Source organism: Manacus candei, unplaced genomic scaffold (assembly GCF_025592945.1).
Source record: "Manacus candei isolate 608988 ecotype Guabito, Panama unplaced genomic scaffold, ASM2559294v1 h1tg000071l, whole genome shotgun sequence".
In the NCBI taxonomy this organism is placed as follows: domain Eukaryota; kingdom Metazoa; phylum Chordata; class Aves; order Passeriformes; family Pipridae; genus Manacus; species Manacus candei.
Genome location: NW_026138119.1, coordinates 3,237,109 through 3,249,754, shown reverse-complemented (window position 1 = coordinate 3,249,754; position 12,646 = coordinate 3,237,109). Strand labels below are relative to the sequence as shown.

The following is a 12,646-nucleotide window of genomic DNA, read 5'->3' as shown; positions in this document are numbered from 1 at the left end:
ATGTGTGTCTCACACATTTAATTGCTGCAAATTCTTTAAATGGTCATGTCATGGCCTTGATTATATATATTTTTTCTTGAACATTCTTTTTCTTTGGTCTTAACTGAGCAACCTAAGACCCAGAAAAAATAGGAGGGAGAATTCCTTTAATTACAGAAGATCAGAACAAGATCTCTGTGCCCCCAAGGATCTCCCCTTAGCCTTGTTTTAACTGTTGCAGTGATGCCAGAGGTCTGCCATGGTTTCCTCTGTGGTGGCCATCCCTGTGTGTCCATTTCTTTCTGAAGCACCCACGTTGCAAAATGCAACCACTGAGAGAATTAAAATCATTGCTGGCCTGCACTGGGAAGTGAATGCAGTGGTTTTAAGGTGCACTTGAGGAGATTCCTCAGCTTTTGGGGCATTCCTGTGGCAATATACCTAACCTGGGCCCAGGATTTTTTTTTTAGCAGAGGTTCTTTGTTGCCTTCTTGGTCCCTGGGGGATCGACCGTAGTCTGCTGGCTGCTGCATTCCCACTTTTTCCCCTGGAGCACTGCTGGAGAGACCCTCACCTCATTTACACTCCTGGTGTATTTATTGTGTTTTTCGATGGAACAGTAATAACGTTTCTGGTGGTTGTGACATGACTGAGAACGAGGGGCCCTGACTGTGCTCCATCGATCGGTGCCTGCGAGCTCAGAAAGTCGATACAGGCTGCAGGCTCAGCCCAGGGCTGTGAGCCAGGGCCACTGCTCCTGGAGAGCTGGGCTTAATTAACCCTTGTAGCACTGCAGCCCTGGATCCTCCTGAAGGACCAAGGGCAGGCTCTGCATCCTTGGTGTTGGCTCCCCAGAGGATGGGTGAGCTGGGCAAGGCCCCGGCTGTGTTTTGCATCTTGCAGTGGTCCAGGATTACTCAAAAGAGCTGTGTGGCTTCATCAGATTCTTGGTAGGTCTTCATCCTGCTTGGGTTCCTGTGTGATGCCCAGCTTCCTCTTCTCCTCCCTTGGATGTGCTGTATCTACTCCTGCATTCCTGGCAGGCTGGATGCTGCCCCTGGTGACAAGGGAGTGTGTTTCTGTCATTTGTCCAGGCAGATGCAGACATTTGCTGGCCAAGCTCCTCTTGAACAGCCCTGCAAAGCCAACCAGCAGCAGACACGCTGTCCCTGACGATGCTGCTCCACACCCTAAAATGAAAGGAATAATTTGCATTCTAGCACAGGCAGCACATCCCACTTTTCCAAGTGTCCAGAACAGAGTGTGATACAACATGCTGTGCACAGAGGAGTGATGAACTTGCAGAGCCAGGAACTGCAACTGTATTAAAATACTCCTTTTCAATTAGAGCAGCTCCACTTTTAATTTGTTTATTATTAACCCTGCCCATGGCTCATGAATTTACATGACTTCCCCTGTATGGGGAGGAATGTTCCCTCTGCCTGCATCTGATAGAAAGACCTTTTATTTGCAATCAGGCAGGTGCACTGAATTAATGTACCGACAATATTCAGGTATGTTAATATTGGCCAACATTCATTTAGCTCTGGTTTATTCATCATGTCAGCTCGTTCATTTTTTTCCCAGTTATTTTACAACATGCAGAGGAACTTGTGTCAATGGCAAAGCTGTGGAGCAGCCTGTTTGTGGGAGGTTTCAGGGGGCTCAGCTGAGGGGAGGGCAGTTGGGGATGACTTAGGCAGGTTTCTTTGAGCAGTGGGAAGAAGGAAATATGGCACTTAGGAGACCGAAGAGTTATTTCATGGATACTCCAGGCTGGAATAAAGGAAGTGGGAAAATGTGTTGTTTTGAACAGGATGAGGTGCAGCATTAGAGCAAAATGCAGCTCCATCACTCTCCCCGTTGTGTGTTTGGAATTCTGGGCTGTCTGGGTGCTCTGTGGTGGTCAGCACACCTTGGGGGAAGGCTGGTCACAAAGCAATAGCTGTATCTTCCAAGACCATACAACCATTTCGTCCCAAAAGACTTATTCCCCTGGGGACAGTTTTGCACCTCAGAAGTGCAATAGGATCCCTAAAATCCTTATTGGGCTTCTGCAAGGCTTGATATTTTCAGGGTGCTGGTTTTCCCATTAGATAGCAAGTGCTGCCTTGCCTAGCAGATCCCAGAAACTGCAAGAAAGATCTTCTATTACATAATTTTCTGACCAGGGCTGAAAATGGCACCAAAATAATTAGAGAGAGAGACACAGTGAATTTTGAGTTCCAGTACTGTGGGTTGTTGGGTACCACTCTCACTGCCTGCGACTCGAGGAGCCCCAGCACCAACACGCTGAGGTTTCAGTTTAACCATTCCCTTGAAATATTGCACCAGTATTTGCTCTCAGCGTGGCATTTTAGAGCACTGCACCAAATGAGAGTTGAAGTCCCCATCCCTGGCTGCCATATATCAGCAAATCCCTATTTACATAACGAGGGCGACACAGATTTACGCCCCAAGCCTGGCAGGCTGCATTTCTTCGAGGCATTCGTGAATTTAAATTTACAAAGTGCTTTATGGGTTTGATTTTCCCTCCGTCCCCCTTGCCCCCCACTGATCCACCCCACAAGGAACAGACCTCCCACACCCAACCTGAAACAAGAAGAGGCATTTATGGGTATAAAAGCGTTGCATCAACATTTGTCAGGCAGAGGACACGCATACGGAGAGATAAACAAAGCTCATTCCTGAGCCATCATATGCAGGACTGGAGTTAAAGGAGAAGAGGGAGAGAAAAGAAAGTTTATTATATAAAACAAGTCTGGCCTAAATTATTTATGGGGCTTCTGCTCCAACAGATGGGACTGGCCTCTGCACCTCATCAGCAGGGTCAGGGGCTCTGGTGTCGGCCAGACTGAGCAAACAGCGCGAACGCAACACCGTGAGCTTGTCTTGAAAAATGGATGGGCTGGTGTGTTCTGCAACCTCCCTTCGCTGCTGAGGGAGCTGCTGGGCTTTTTTTCCTCTGTATTTTTTTGCTGATAAATCACTGGCTGCAGCTCTGGCTGCTGCAGCAGCGCCGGGAGCAGTGTTGTTATTCCGGGCTGGTCGCGGTGCAGAGCCGGGCTCCGGGTCCGCGGGGCTGCGGGGCAGCTCTGCCCTGTCATTGTCTGGGGCAGGGTGGAGTAGCCACAGCTCCTCACCCCCTCCCTGGTGCTGGGCTCTAATTTAGGGCTTGGAACTCTGGCTTGGGTGTTTTGGGTTCCTCTGTAAGCAGGAGACAGTAAGGGAATTTGAAGTTGAACACGGCACAGAGGAATGGGAGAAGGAGGAGGACAGAAGTGTGAAATGCAAAGAGAATGTTCTGGAAGACAGTGGGGCAAGGATAACACACCAACTGTTTTGGTTTGGTGACTTGGGATCTTTTAATACTCTGATTTTCAGGGACTTTGTTACCTATTTCTCTTTCCCTGATCCTTTTCCCACCTTTATCCACCTCCCTTTGCCCTGCGGGGCGAACATATGACTTTCTGTGACCCTGCAGCACGTCCATCTGTGTCTGAGATTTGTGACAGGGTTTTATCTTACTATTATTTTTACTTTTGCACACACTGGAAGGCTTCAGAGAAGTTGAAGAGAGTGAGAACTAACATAGGTGTCTGTTGCTTGCCCTTCCAACAGCACTGGTTCTCTATAGGTGGATTTATTATTGGCATTTACTAAATAAAGGAATACCCAACTCCTCAATTTTGAGTTGTCTGGCCACAAAATGAGCACCAGACCTCACTGGGATGTGGTCAAGTCACTCCTACCTTAAGCTGATGTGAAAACTGCAATTAGACACACATATTGAGTAGTTGGATGTCATCCTCATTTGCATGTAGGATCACTGGATGGATGTCTAAATTGGGGTTAACTTAAACTTTTTGTCAAGTCCACAGTTGGGAATACAGATAATCCATGGGCTGTCTTGGGAAAATTGGCCATATTTGATTATTTATAGCTTCATCAATAGATCTTTTACTGCACACTCGTTTCTTTAGTACGAGCTAAAGACACTCAAACTGATGTTAATCAGCACAGCTCCATTGAGATCCACAGAGTTTGGCTGATTTACAGCTGCTGACAGGATCACTCCATTGGAGATGGAAGTGGCCTCATAGGACTTAAAAAGAAAAAAAAGGGAAAAAAGCCAGAAGAGAGAAAAGTGGAATGACCCAGATGATTGAACACTATGGAAATGAATTTATCTTGCTTTGTTTCTATCTCACTGTCCCTGAGTTATGAAGTTTCATTTTTTTTTTAATAAGTTTTCACGGATCCAACTAAACGTTGATTCTGTTAACTTGCAGCATTGCAGAGATTTTTTGTTGTTCACTCAAAAAGAGCTTGGAAATGTGGGGACCAGGATGGAAGAAGAGGGAATTACTGGGAAAAGTCGTGTGGGCTTATGGATGCGCTTCCACAAAATTTACCGTGGCATTGGGATGTCTGCAAGCTCAATCCCTGTGTGTCAAGACAATATCATGACATATCCCTTTATAGCCACAGCTGCTGATGTGTGGACATGATCAAAATGGTGCTATAGAAGTTTATTTTTATTTGTTCTTCTCTCAGGGACCACCTGGTCGCCCAGGTCTTCCAGGAGCAGATGGTTTACCAGGACCACCAGGGACAATGCTTATGTTGCCTGTAAGTACAAACATAACTAAAAAAAGCATTTAAATGATCAAGTCTCTTGGCTTTGTTGCTGTTCAGTGCCCGTTCCTGCAGAAACCTCCCATCTCTTTCACACCAAGGACACGTTTTCCTTGAGGTAAAAGATGGATCCTGATGGTTTTCCTTGTAAATTTACTTTTTGCAAAGCACGGTAATTTCTTCACTCGTCAAAAGCGCTAGGTTAAAATTTCCAGAAGTGAGGAGTAGTCATAGAATTCATAGGATATCCTGAGCTGGAAGGGACCCACAAGGATCCAACTTCTGGCTCTGTACAGGACACTCCAAAAATCCCACTGTGTGCCTGAGAGCGTTGTCCAAACACTTCCTGAACTCTGAAAAAGGTTAAGTGTTTCTGCCTGGGCACAGTGTTGGAGGCCAAAACCCATGAAGAAGCAACTGGAGACATTTCTAAGGGCCAAATTTCCATGCAGAACCCTCCCTCCTATAGTGAGGAACCTCGAACAGTTCTTCAAAGCCAAAATTATAAGCACCTGAACAAACTGGTCTTCTTTGATGACCAGTGATTAATTTGTATTGTTTTTTGTCTCCTACATGAAGGCAGTAAGTACCAAATCAGCCTTCTTGGTCCTGGGATGCTGAAGGAATGGTTATATTTTGTATCTGCTTTGATGTGAGACAACCCTAGGGAAACCAGCTGCTGAAAATAAGTAGTTGAGTCCTGAAGGGAAGGAGTTTTTAGTGACAAACCTCAGCACACTTGGACAGGTTCCAAAGGGCTGGGTGAGGCTTGGGTAGGTTCCTGGCAAGGTTCCTGAGCAGGCTGGGCCAAGAGCTCAGCGTGGAGCTCAGCTGGCCACTACAATGCATTTGTTGGCCCCTACAGAACCAACCATGGGCCCATAAATTGCATCTCTTTGAACCTCCTTGCCAAGTCGGTGTGGTCACACACCTAACACCAACCAGGGGAAAGGCCAAGGTGAAATGGAGGTGACAGAACCGTCCAAGTAGGTTCTGCTGCCAGATCTATCCTTGCAACACCCCAAGTGCACAACTAAGGCAGGAGGAGGGTGTGTGCCCAGGAAAGTGGGGCTTTTTGGGGTGGAAAAGGCAGAAGGAAACATTAATCTCCTTCTCTTTCAGGTTTGGAAATAAAACATTAATGCTTGGGGTTTTTAAATCCTTTGAGTGCTGAGGGATCCTGGCTTGAACCATAGACCAAATTCTGGTTTTTGGAGCAAACTGCCACGCTTGAGAAACCCGGCCTTTGTTGGGGCAAAGGGGCAGCTACAGCCAAATAACCTGATCCAACCCCATCTGCCCGGGGTGTCCTGGCCAACAGCATCCACACAGGGAATATCAGCCCTGTGAGAGCTGTGCACTGAGTTCTGAATGGTGGCGTGTGAGGTCCTCACGTGCAGAGCCCACAATCCCCCCCATTGTGTGTCCCTCCGGGCTGGCAGAGCTCGCGGGGCAGACGTGGGAAGCGCGGTTGGTTTTTGTGGCTCTGAGCTGGGTGACCCGAGTGTGGTGGGTTAATGGGATGGGCTGGAAAGACAGTGATGGATTTGGGTCAGTCATGCTGAACCAAATTGTTTAGGAGTCAGGCTACTATGAGGGTGGGAGGACAGCAACCCGGTGACCTGCTTTCTCCGTCTTGTCCCCATCAGTTCCGCTTTAGCGGAGGAGGAGATGCTGGATCCAAAGGACCTCTTGTTTCAGCCCAGGAGGCCCAAGCCCAAGCCATCCTGCAGCAGGCCAGGGTAAGTGATGGCAGGTGGGATGTCTCCTGCAGCAGGTTCTCATGCAAGCAAAGGAAAACCAGAATAAGTGTGTCAGAGGAGATATCTTCGTACTCACACCCTTCGTGGTGGTGGCAACAACTTCCCATCTGAGGTGGAATTGCTTGTGTGCCTTGAGATGATGGCACCTCAATTTGGATTTTTATTAATGGCCAGTGAGGGTCCAGGTCCCAGAAAGCTGGTTTTACATTGCCCACAGCCTTTGGAGCAGACCTTTTGCTGGTTCCAGACCTGGTGGCTCCAGTGCTGTTTGTGCTGACAGTTTTGAGGGTCCATGTGAACAGTTGTGGATGTGCTCTAGGGATTCCTTTCTTTTGTGTGGTTTTTTTTTTTTCCCAATAAATCATAATAATTAACTGTAAGTCACTGATGGAAGCTGTTCCCAGCCCCACGAATCTCAGCAGGCAGATCTGTAATTTTCTTTAATGTATTTATTTGGAAATACATGATGGTTATCCATGCAATGTTTCTTTCCATGGATGACCTTATTGACTGATGATCAAATCACCCCTGGTTTACTTGTGACAAAAAGCTGGTCATGCACATTCCCAGTACAGCTCCTGTTCCCTGTCTGGATGAGTGACTTGGTGTATAAGGCTTTGTACTCATCTGTTCAGAATAAAACTTAATTTTTAGCCAGTGCAGCTTAGAAATTTTTCTTCCATGAGTGGTTGTGGTGTTTTTTTGGTTTTGTTTATTTCTTTTTAGTTGAGTTGTTTAACATGATCATTACCACGTTAAAAGCAGAGATGCAAGAGTCACAATTCCAGCAGAAGGGAACAGCCACAATGTTGTGTTTGCCCTGATCTTGCCCAAGAGGAACCGAATTCTGGCTGTTTAAGGAGGCAGTTCCCAAAGGGGCACGGCTTTGGGACATTGCATTTGGGGACAGAGCTGAGATGTGCTCCTCAGGTCCAAAGCCCACATCTGTCTGCAGCTGGAATGTGCTGTCTGTTATTCAGGGCTGTTTGCAGTCACTTCAGCACAGACTTTTTGAGGCTGAGCTGCTGAAATGGGCTAAAAAGGCAATTTATTTCACCCTTGAATGAAATAAAACCCAATGGGATCTCCACCCAGCTGGGTGACACTTGCTCCTTTTGGGTTTATAACAAGGAATTTGGCTTAGCTGGGGCTATTCTGGATTCCATCCAACTCCCCTTTTACAAAGGAGTTTGATTTTATACTTATTCAGGTAGAGTACAGGGCCTTGATTCCGCCAGTCACTGCATTTTCCTGTCCATTAACCTTGTTCTGAGAATAATATCAGTGGATTATGTTTCTGGTGTTGCCTTGTCAGTCTTAATTTCAAGCCTGCCTATGGTTTTTCTATCAGCATCTTATTTTGCTGGGAAATAGGGAGTTTGACCTGATAAAGGTTTCATGAGAAGCACCTGCTTTCTCAGACTCTCTGGTTTTGTTCTTTTTTTTTATCCTGCCTGTTGAAAATTGTGATTTATGAAAAAAAAAACCTTCTTCCTCTCACTCCAAGTCCCTTTCTTTTTTAAATTTTTGGGTTTGAGGAAAAAAATTTAAAAACCAAATAAATCCTGGGTAACTTTGGAGCACTGGATGAAAAGTTGTGTACTTTTATAAAGGAAAAAATTAATTCTTGGTTAACTTCAACATTTTTGGCTGAAAACTTGGATACCAAAGCAGAAAGGGAAATAAATGTAATTTTTTTTTTTTTTGTGGTGAAGCTACAGGATATGGCAGGAATGGAAAAGGAGTCCTGCAAGGGGGAGGATGCCTTCTTTCCTTTTTGGGGCTTGTTTTTCTTGTTATCACTGCTGTTAATTGCATTATTAGGTTGATTTATTCCCTTAAAATTTGGCTTCCATTAGGCACCAAACGTTATCCCAGCCAGCAGTGGTTCAGAGCGTCTCCCTTTTAATGGGGTGTTGTAAAAAGATGCCACATAATCCAGCATTTGTGCAATATTTATGCCATTCCAAGTGCAATCACGGGTAGATTTTAATTACTGGAGTACACAGATAATTACAACTCTTTGAAAGTGTTGAATTGTCACGAGGGAACAAATTGTCTGAGTGATGCTTTAAGTGTGGACCAGCTCCATTACCCACCATGGAAATTACTCACTTGATACATGGTTACATGACTCCTTAATTATTGAGCTAAAAGCCCCCTGTTGCAAATAGAACTGTAGTTCAGTTTGGACCATAAAAAAAAAAAATTCTCCTAAACTGAAGTGGGATCATAAATATTTATGTCCTCTCAGCAGACTCGTGCACCAACCAGGGGGTTTCAAAGAATTATGGAACGCTTTGGGTTGGAAGGGACCTTTAGGATCATCCAGGAAGGTGGGCAGGGACACCTTCCACCAGCCCAGGTTGCTGCAAGTCCCATCCAGCCTGGCCTTGGACACTGGCAGGGATGGGGCAGCCACAGCTTTGCTGGGCACAGAGGAGTTGTTTGCCCATTTGTGAGTGGCAAAAGGAGCCGGTGGGGCAGCACGTGACATTTCCTGGGGATAGAAAGGGTTGGTGGCCTCGGGGCACGGAGAGAGCGTGTGGCTGGTGGTGCAGTGGTGGCTTTGTCCCCCTGGAGCAGCAAAGCAGAGACACACCTGAGCCCCTTTTCCCTTTGTGTTGCAGCTGGCGCTGAGGGGACCCGCGGGGCCGATGGGGCTGACGGGGCGGCCGGGCCCCATGGTGAGTGAGGGGGCAGGACAGGAGGGAGCTCTGGAGGGTGGGCTCTGGGATACCTCCAGGAATGGCTTTTCCTTTACATGGTGTGATTCTGTTGTGGAAAAATGTATTTAGTTGTGTTCTCTGCCCAAAGGGACCCCCGGGCAGTGGAGGACTAAAGGGAGAGGCTGGAGAAATGGGACCGCAGGTGAGTGTGGGCAAATGGGGTGACTGGGGGCAAACGAAGGTGTGGAGCAGCCAGTCCTGCTTTAGAGGCTGTTGGGAAGGAGGGATTCAGTAATCCAGTGCCAGTGGAAAGTAGGAAGGTGTGGGAACACCTATTTTGCATGTAAATGTCCCTCCAAGTGTCTGAATCTGGACAGGATTTTAAGCCAACAGCGTAAAGCTCTGCAGGTGGTATTTCCTTCCTGCCAAGACATCCATGGAGGGGTCCTTTAAATACAAGATAGGCTGGAGTACAGGGAGTTCAGGAATGCTCAGGAAGTTGTTCTTCCAAGCTGTAAATCCTGCACTAAGGGGGAGTTCCCATTTTCTGCTGGTGGTGGACGTGATTTATCTACCCTCTGTGGAGCTGCCTGCAGGGCAAAAGTTTCCTCATGGATAAATGCCCGCAATTCCTGTCCAGAGATACTCAGTCCTGAGCCTTCCCTGTGTGTTTGGAACTACAGGCTCTGCTTGAGGGGTTCACCTCCCACTTTGTAGCCCTGGTGACCCTGACAGCCCCAGCAGTGCCTGCTCTGAGCCCTGAGCAGGGTCTGTTCTTCGTGCCCTGGGGTGATGCCATTTCATCCTCTCTCCTTGGTGCCTTGCAGGGTCCACGAGGCATCCAGGGCCCTCCCGGTCCGGCAGGAAAACCAGGCCGCAGGGTGAGTGTCCTGGCAGCTGCTCTGACACTGCATTAGCTACGATTTCTGCTGGAAACTGTTTCTGCTGCCAAACAATCCCCGAGCACCGGGAGCGTTGCACAAGAGCCGGCTGGAGGCCAGGCAGGGGCTTGTCCAGGACCTCTCTGGACATCTGGACAGACAGGAATGAGGATGAGAGTTAAAAGCTGGGCAGTGTGGGGAGAACTGCAAGGCCACACGTCCCACTCTTTTTATCCTGTTTTGTTTGGGTTTTTTTTTGGCTCTGCAGCTTTGAGGTTGTCCCTGCATAAGTGCCTTGAACTGGTTGGACAGTCCCCAGGGCTGGTGGAGTGCGAGCAGGATCCAGCCCCTGGGGGGGGTCTGGTTTTGGTATAAACCCTGCTCACTCGCTCTGCTGACATCCCCAATGCTGATTTTTATTTTACACCATCCTCTGCCTCATCATTTTACATCATCCTTCCTGCCAGAGGAAGAAACGAGTAGGTCTTTTGTGTGACCCACTTCTGACTTCCTTAAAAGAGAAATGATCCCATTTCTATTTGCAGCCATCATCATTAGCATATCCTAAAGTGTGCTGGAAGATAATTATTTCAAATAAAAATCAATGACCATGTCCCAGCATCCCATACAGTGAAGTAGCTTTGCTGCTGTTTGTCTCTCACCTCTCATTAACTCCAGGCTGAGCCTGGATGTTGCTTCAAACACAGGGAAGTGTTTTTTTCCCCTCCCCAACCTGTGAGATCCAACTTAGATAAACCTTCACTTTGCACAGATGTCCCTGTGGCCCTGACCTACCCTTTGTGTGTGACTTTGCTTGTCTCTGTTGCAGGGCCGAGCTGGCAGCGACGGAGCCCGGGGAATGCCAGGCCAGACAGGACCAAAGGTAGCACCACATATTTATGTCTCTTGGGAACCTGCATCTACTTTTTAGCAGGAATGAACTGAGGGACCCGTGGAGAAGGAGCCCACCTTGCTTTGGAGGAGGTTGTTTTGGTGGTCCAGAGACTCCTGTGTTGTTATGGAAGTTGAGGGAGGGAGGTTAAACACACTCCCAGAAGACACAATAGCAGTTTTTCTTTTCTCTTTCTGTTTTTTTTTTAATACAACTTTTTTTAATTGCTGGATCCTCTTAAGGATGAAATATGCTCCCTTGCTTAAGAATGAAATATGCTGCAGTTGTAGAACAAATACTTCAGAATCCCAATTACAGAAACCAAACATGAATGAGTGGTTGGAAACATCCTAGAATATAACTACCAAAAACATATCTATTAACTGAGTGAGGAAAGGCAGGAGGTGTGGTGAGGAATTCTAATTCCCTGTACTTTTTAGACAAAATCCCTTCATTCTGCTGGTATTATCAAGCAAGGAAAAAGCTGCTCCACTCAAATTGGATGCAGAGGAAGTTTGCTCAGGGAATCATGTCTTAGAAGGTTTAAGTACTTTATTATGTAGATACTTAAAGCTGGAATAGATGGGGGGTTTTGATACAGAGACAGGAGACTGCAAATCATTTATCCAGTAAAGTGCTTTAATGAGCGTCAACTGCCCTCAGAGGAGGGGATGCCAGGGAAGAAGGGAAGCAGAAAAACTAGCAGTGCTGGGAAGGAGAAGGAAATTTGCTGTGAGCAGAGGCAGAGAGATGCTCCAGGACCTGCCAAAAGGAGGGAGCTGGAGGTTACTCTGGGTGCATCCCAACCAGCTTGGCCAGCCCAGTCTGCCCTTCCATCTGCCCAGGTGTAACAGAATTCTCTTCCCTTGCTTTCCTTTCCTTTGTAGAAGGGAGGAGCTGGTACTATTTTAGCAATTCACATACCATGAGGATGTGAAAACACAAGTGGCTTCACCCCTTAACAGAGAAAAAGGGACTTTTCTGCCTGTGGGGCCTTGCTCGCTGTCACCCACGATTTGCAAACACCCCTGTGCCATCTCTCTTCTCCAAAGATTTGAGGCATTTGGGAAATAACTCTCTGTGCATTCCTGCCCTAGTTTCATTAAGACAACTTCCAGAATTTATTTACATATATTTCTTTCCCTGGAGTGTCCAGGAAGGTTAAAAAGGATATATGGGATAGATTGTGGCAAAGCTCAGGATGGTGTTTGGGAACCTGTTGGTAGGTGAGGGAACACCAGTGTCCAGTTTGCTCCCCACTGGATTGCAGTCTGTAATTCCATGGAATTAATGGAATTAAAACTAAATAAATATTTGGACTACAAAAACCTGCTTTAGATCATGGAGAAGTCACTCAGAGAAACTCTGAAATCCACATGGAAAAGCATTTAAACTGTAGGTGTTGGGAGGAGTTTAACTGCAAATGACTTTGAGGTGGGTTTTTTTTTTCCTGTTTTAATCTATAACTTTGAAATCATCACTGGTCTGATGGAAGGTGAAGGCTGAATGTCTGAGGGAGAAAATCGATCCCTCCTTGACACGAGAAAAGAAACAAATTGAAAGGATATTCAACTGCAGGTGGAAATGTGCTCTAACCTGAGTTTTCTTTCAGGGTGACCGAGGGTTTGATGGCTTGGCTGGTTTGCCTGGTGAGAAAGGAAACAGAGTAAGTTTTCTTTCACTTGTCTTCAGGCCACTGGCTGGAATAAAACCTTGGCAGGAGGAGGTGTCTGGGAGAGACTGGGAGGAGGGCAGCTATTGCTGGGGACAAGCCATGGTGGTTTAATTAAGAGAGGATGAGTATCCCTAAGAACATGTGGGATG

General features: G+C 46.8%; 1 protein-coding gene across 1 annotated transcript in view; it reads left to right on the top strand.

Moving 5' to 3' along the window:
* The window catches only part of COL5A1 (collagen type V alpha 1 chain), a 146,606-nt gene that overhangs the window by 77,586 nt on the left and 56,374 nt on the right, over positions 1-12,646 (top strand). The window contains exons 12-18 of the mRNA XM_051807628.1: positions 4,537-4,611; positions 6,267-6,359; positions 9,011-9,067; positions 9,198-9,251; positions 9,877-9,930; positions 10,760-10,813; positions 12,435-12,488. Coding sequence (XP_051663588.1) covers positions 4,537-4,611; positions 6,267-6,359; positions 9,011-9,067; positions 9,198-9,251; positions 9,877-9,930; positions 10,760-10,813; positions 12,435-12,488 — 441 coding nt within the window. The remainder of the gene's footprint in view (positions 1-4,536; positions 4,612-6,266; positions 6,360-9,010; positions 9,068-9,197; positions 9,252-9,876; positions 9,931-10,759; positions 10,814-12,434; positions 12,489-12,646) is intronic.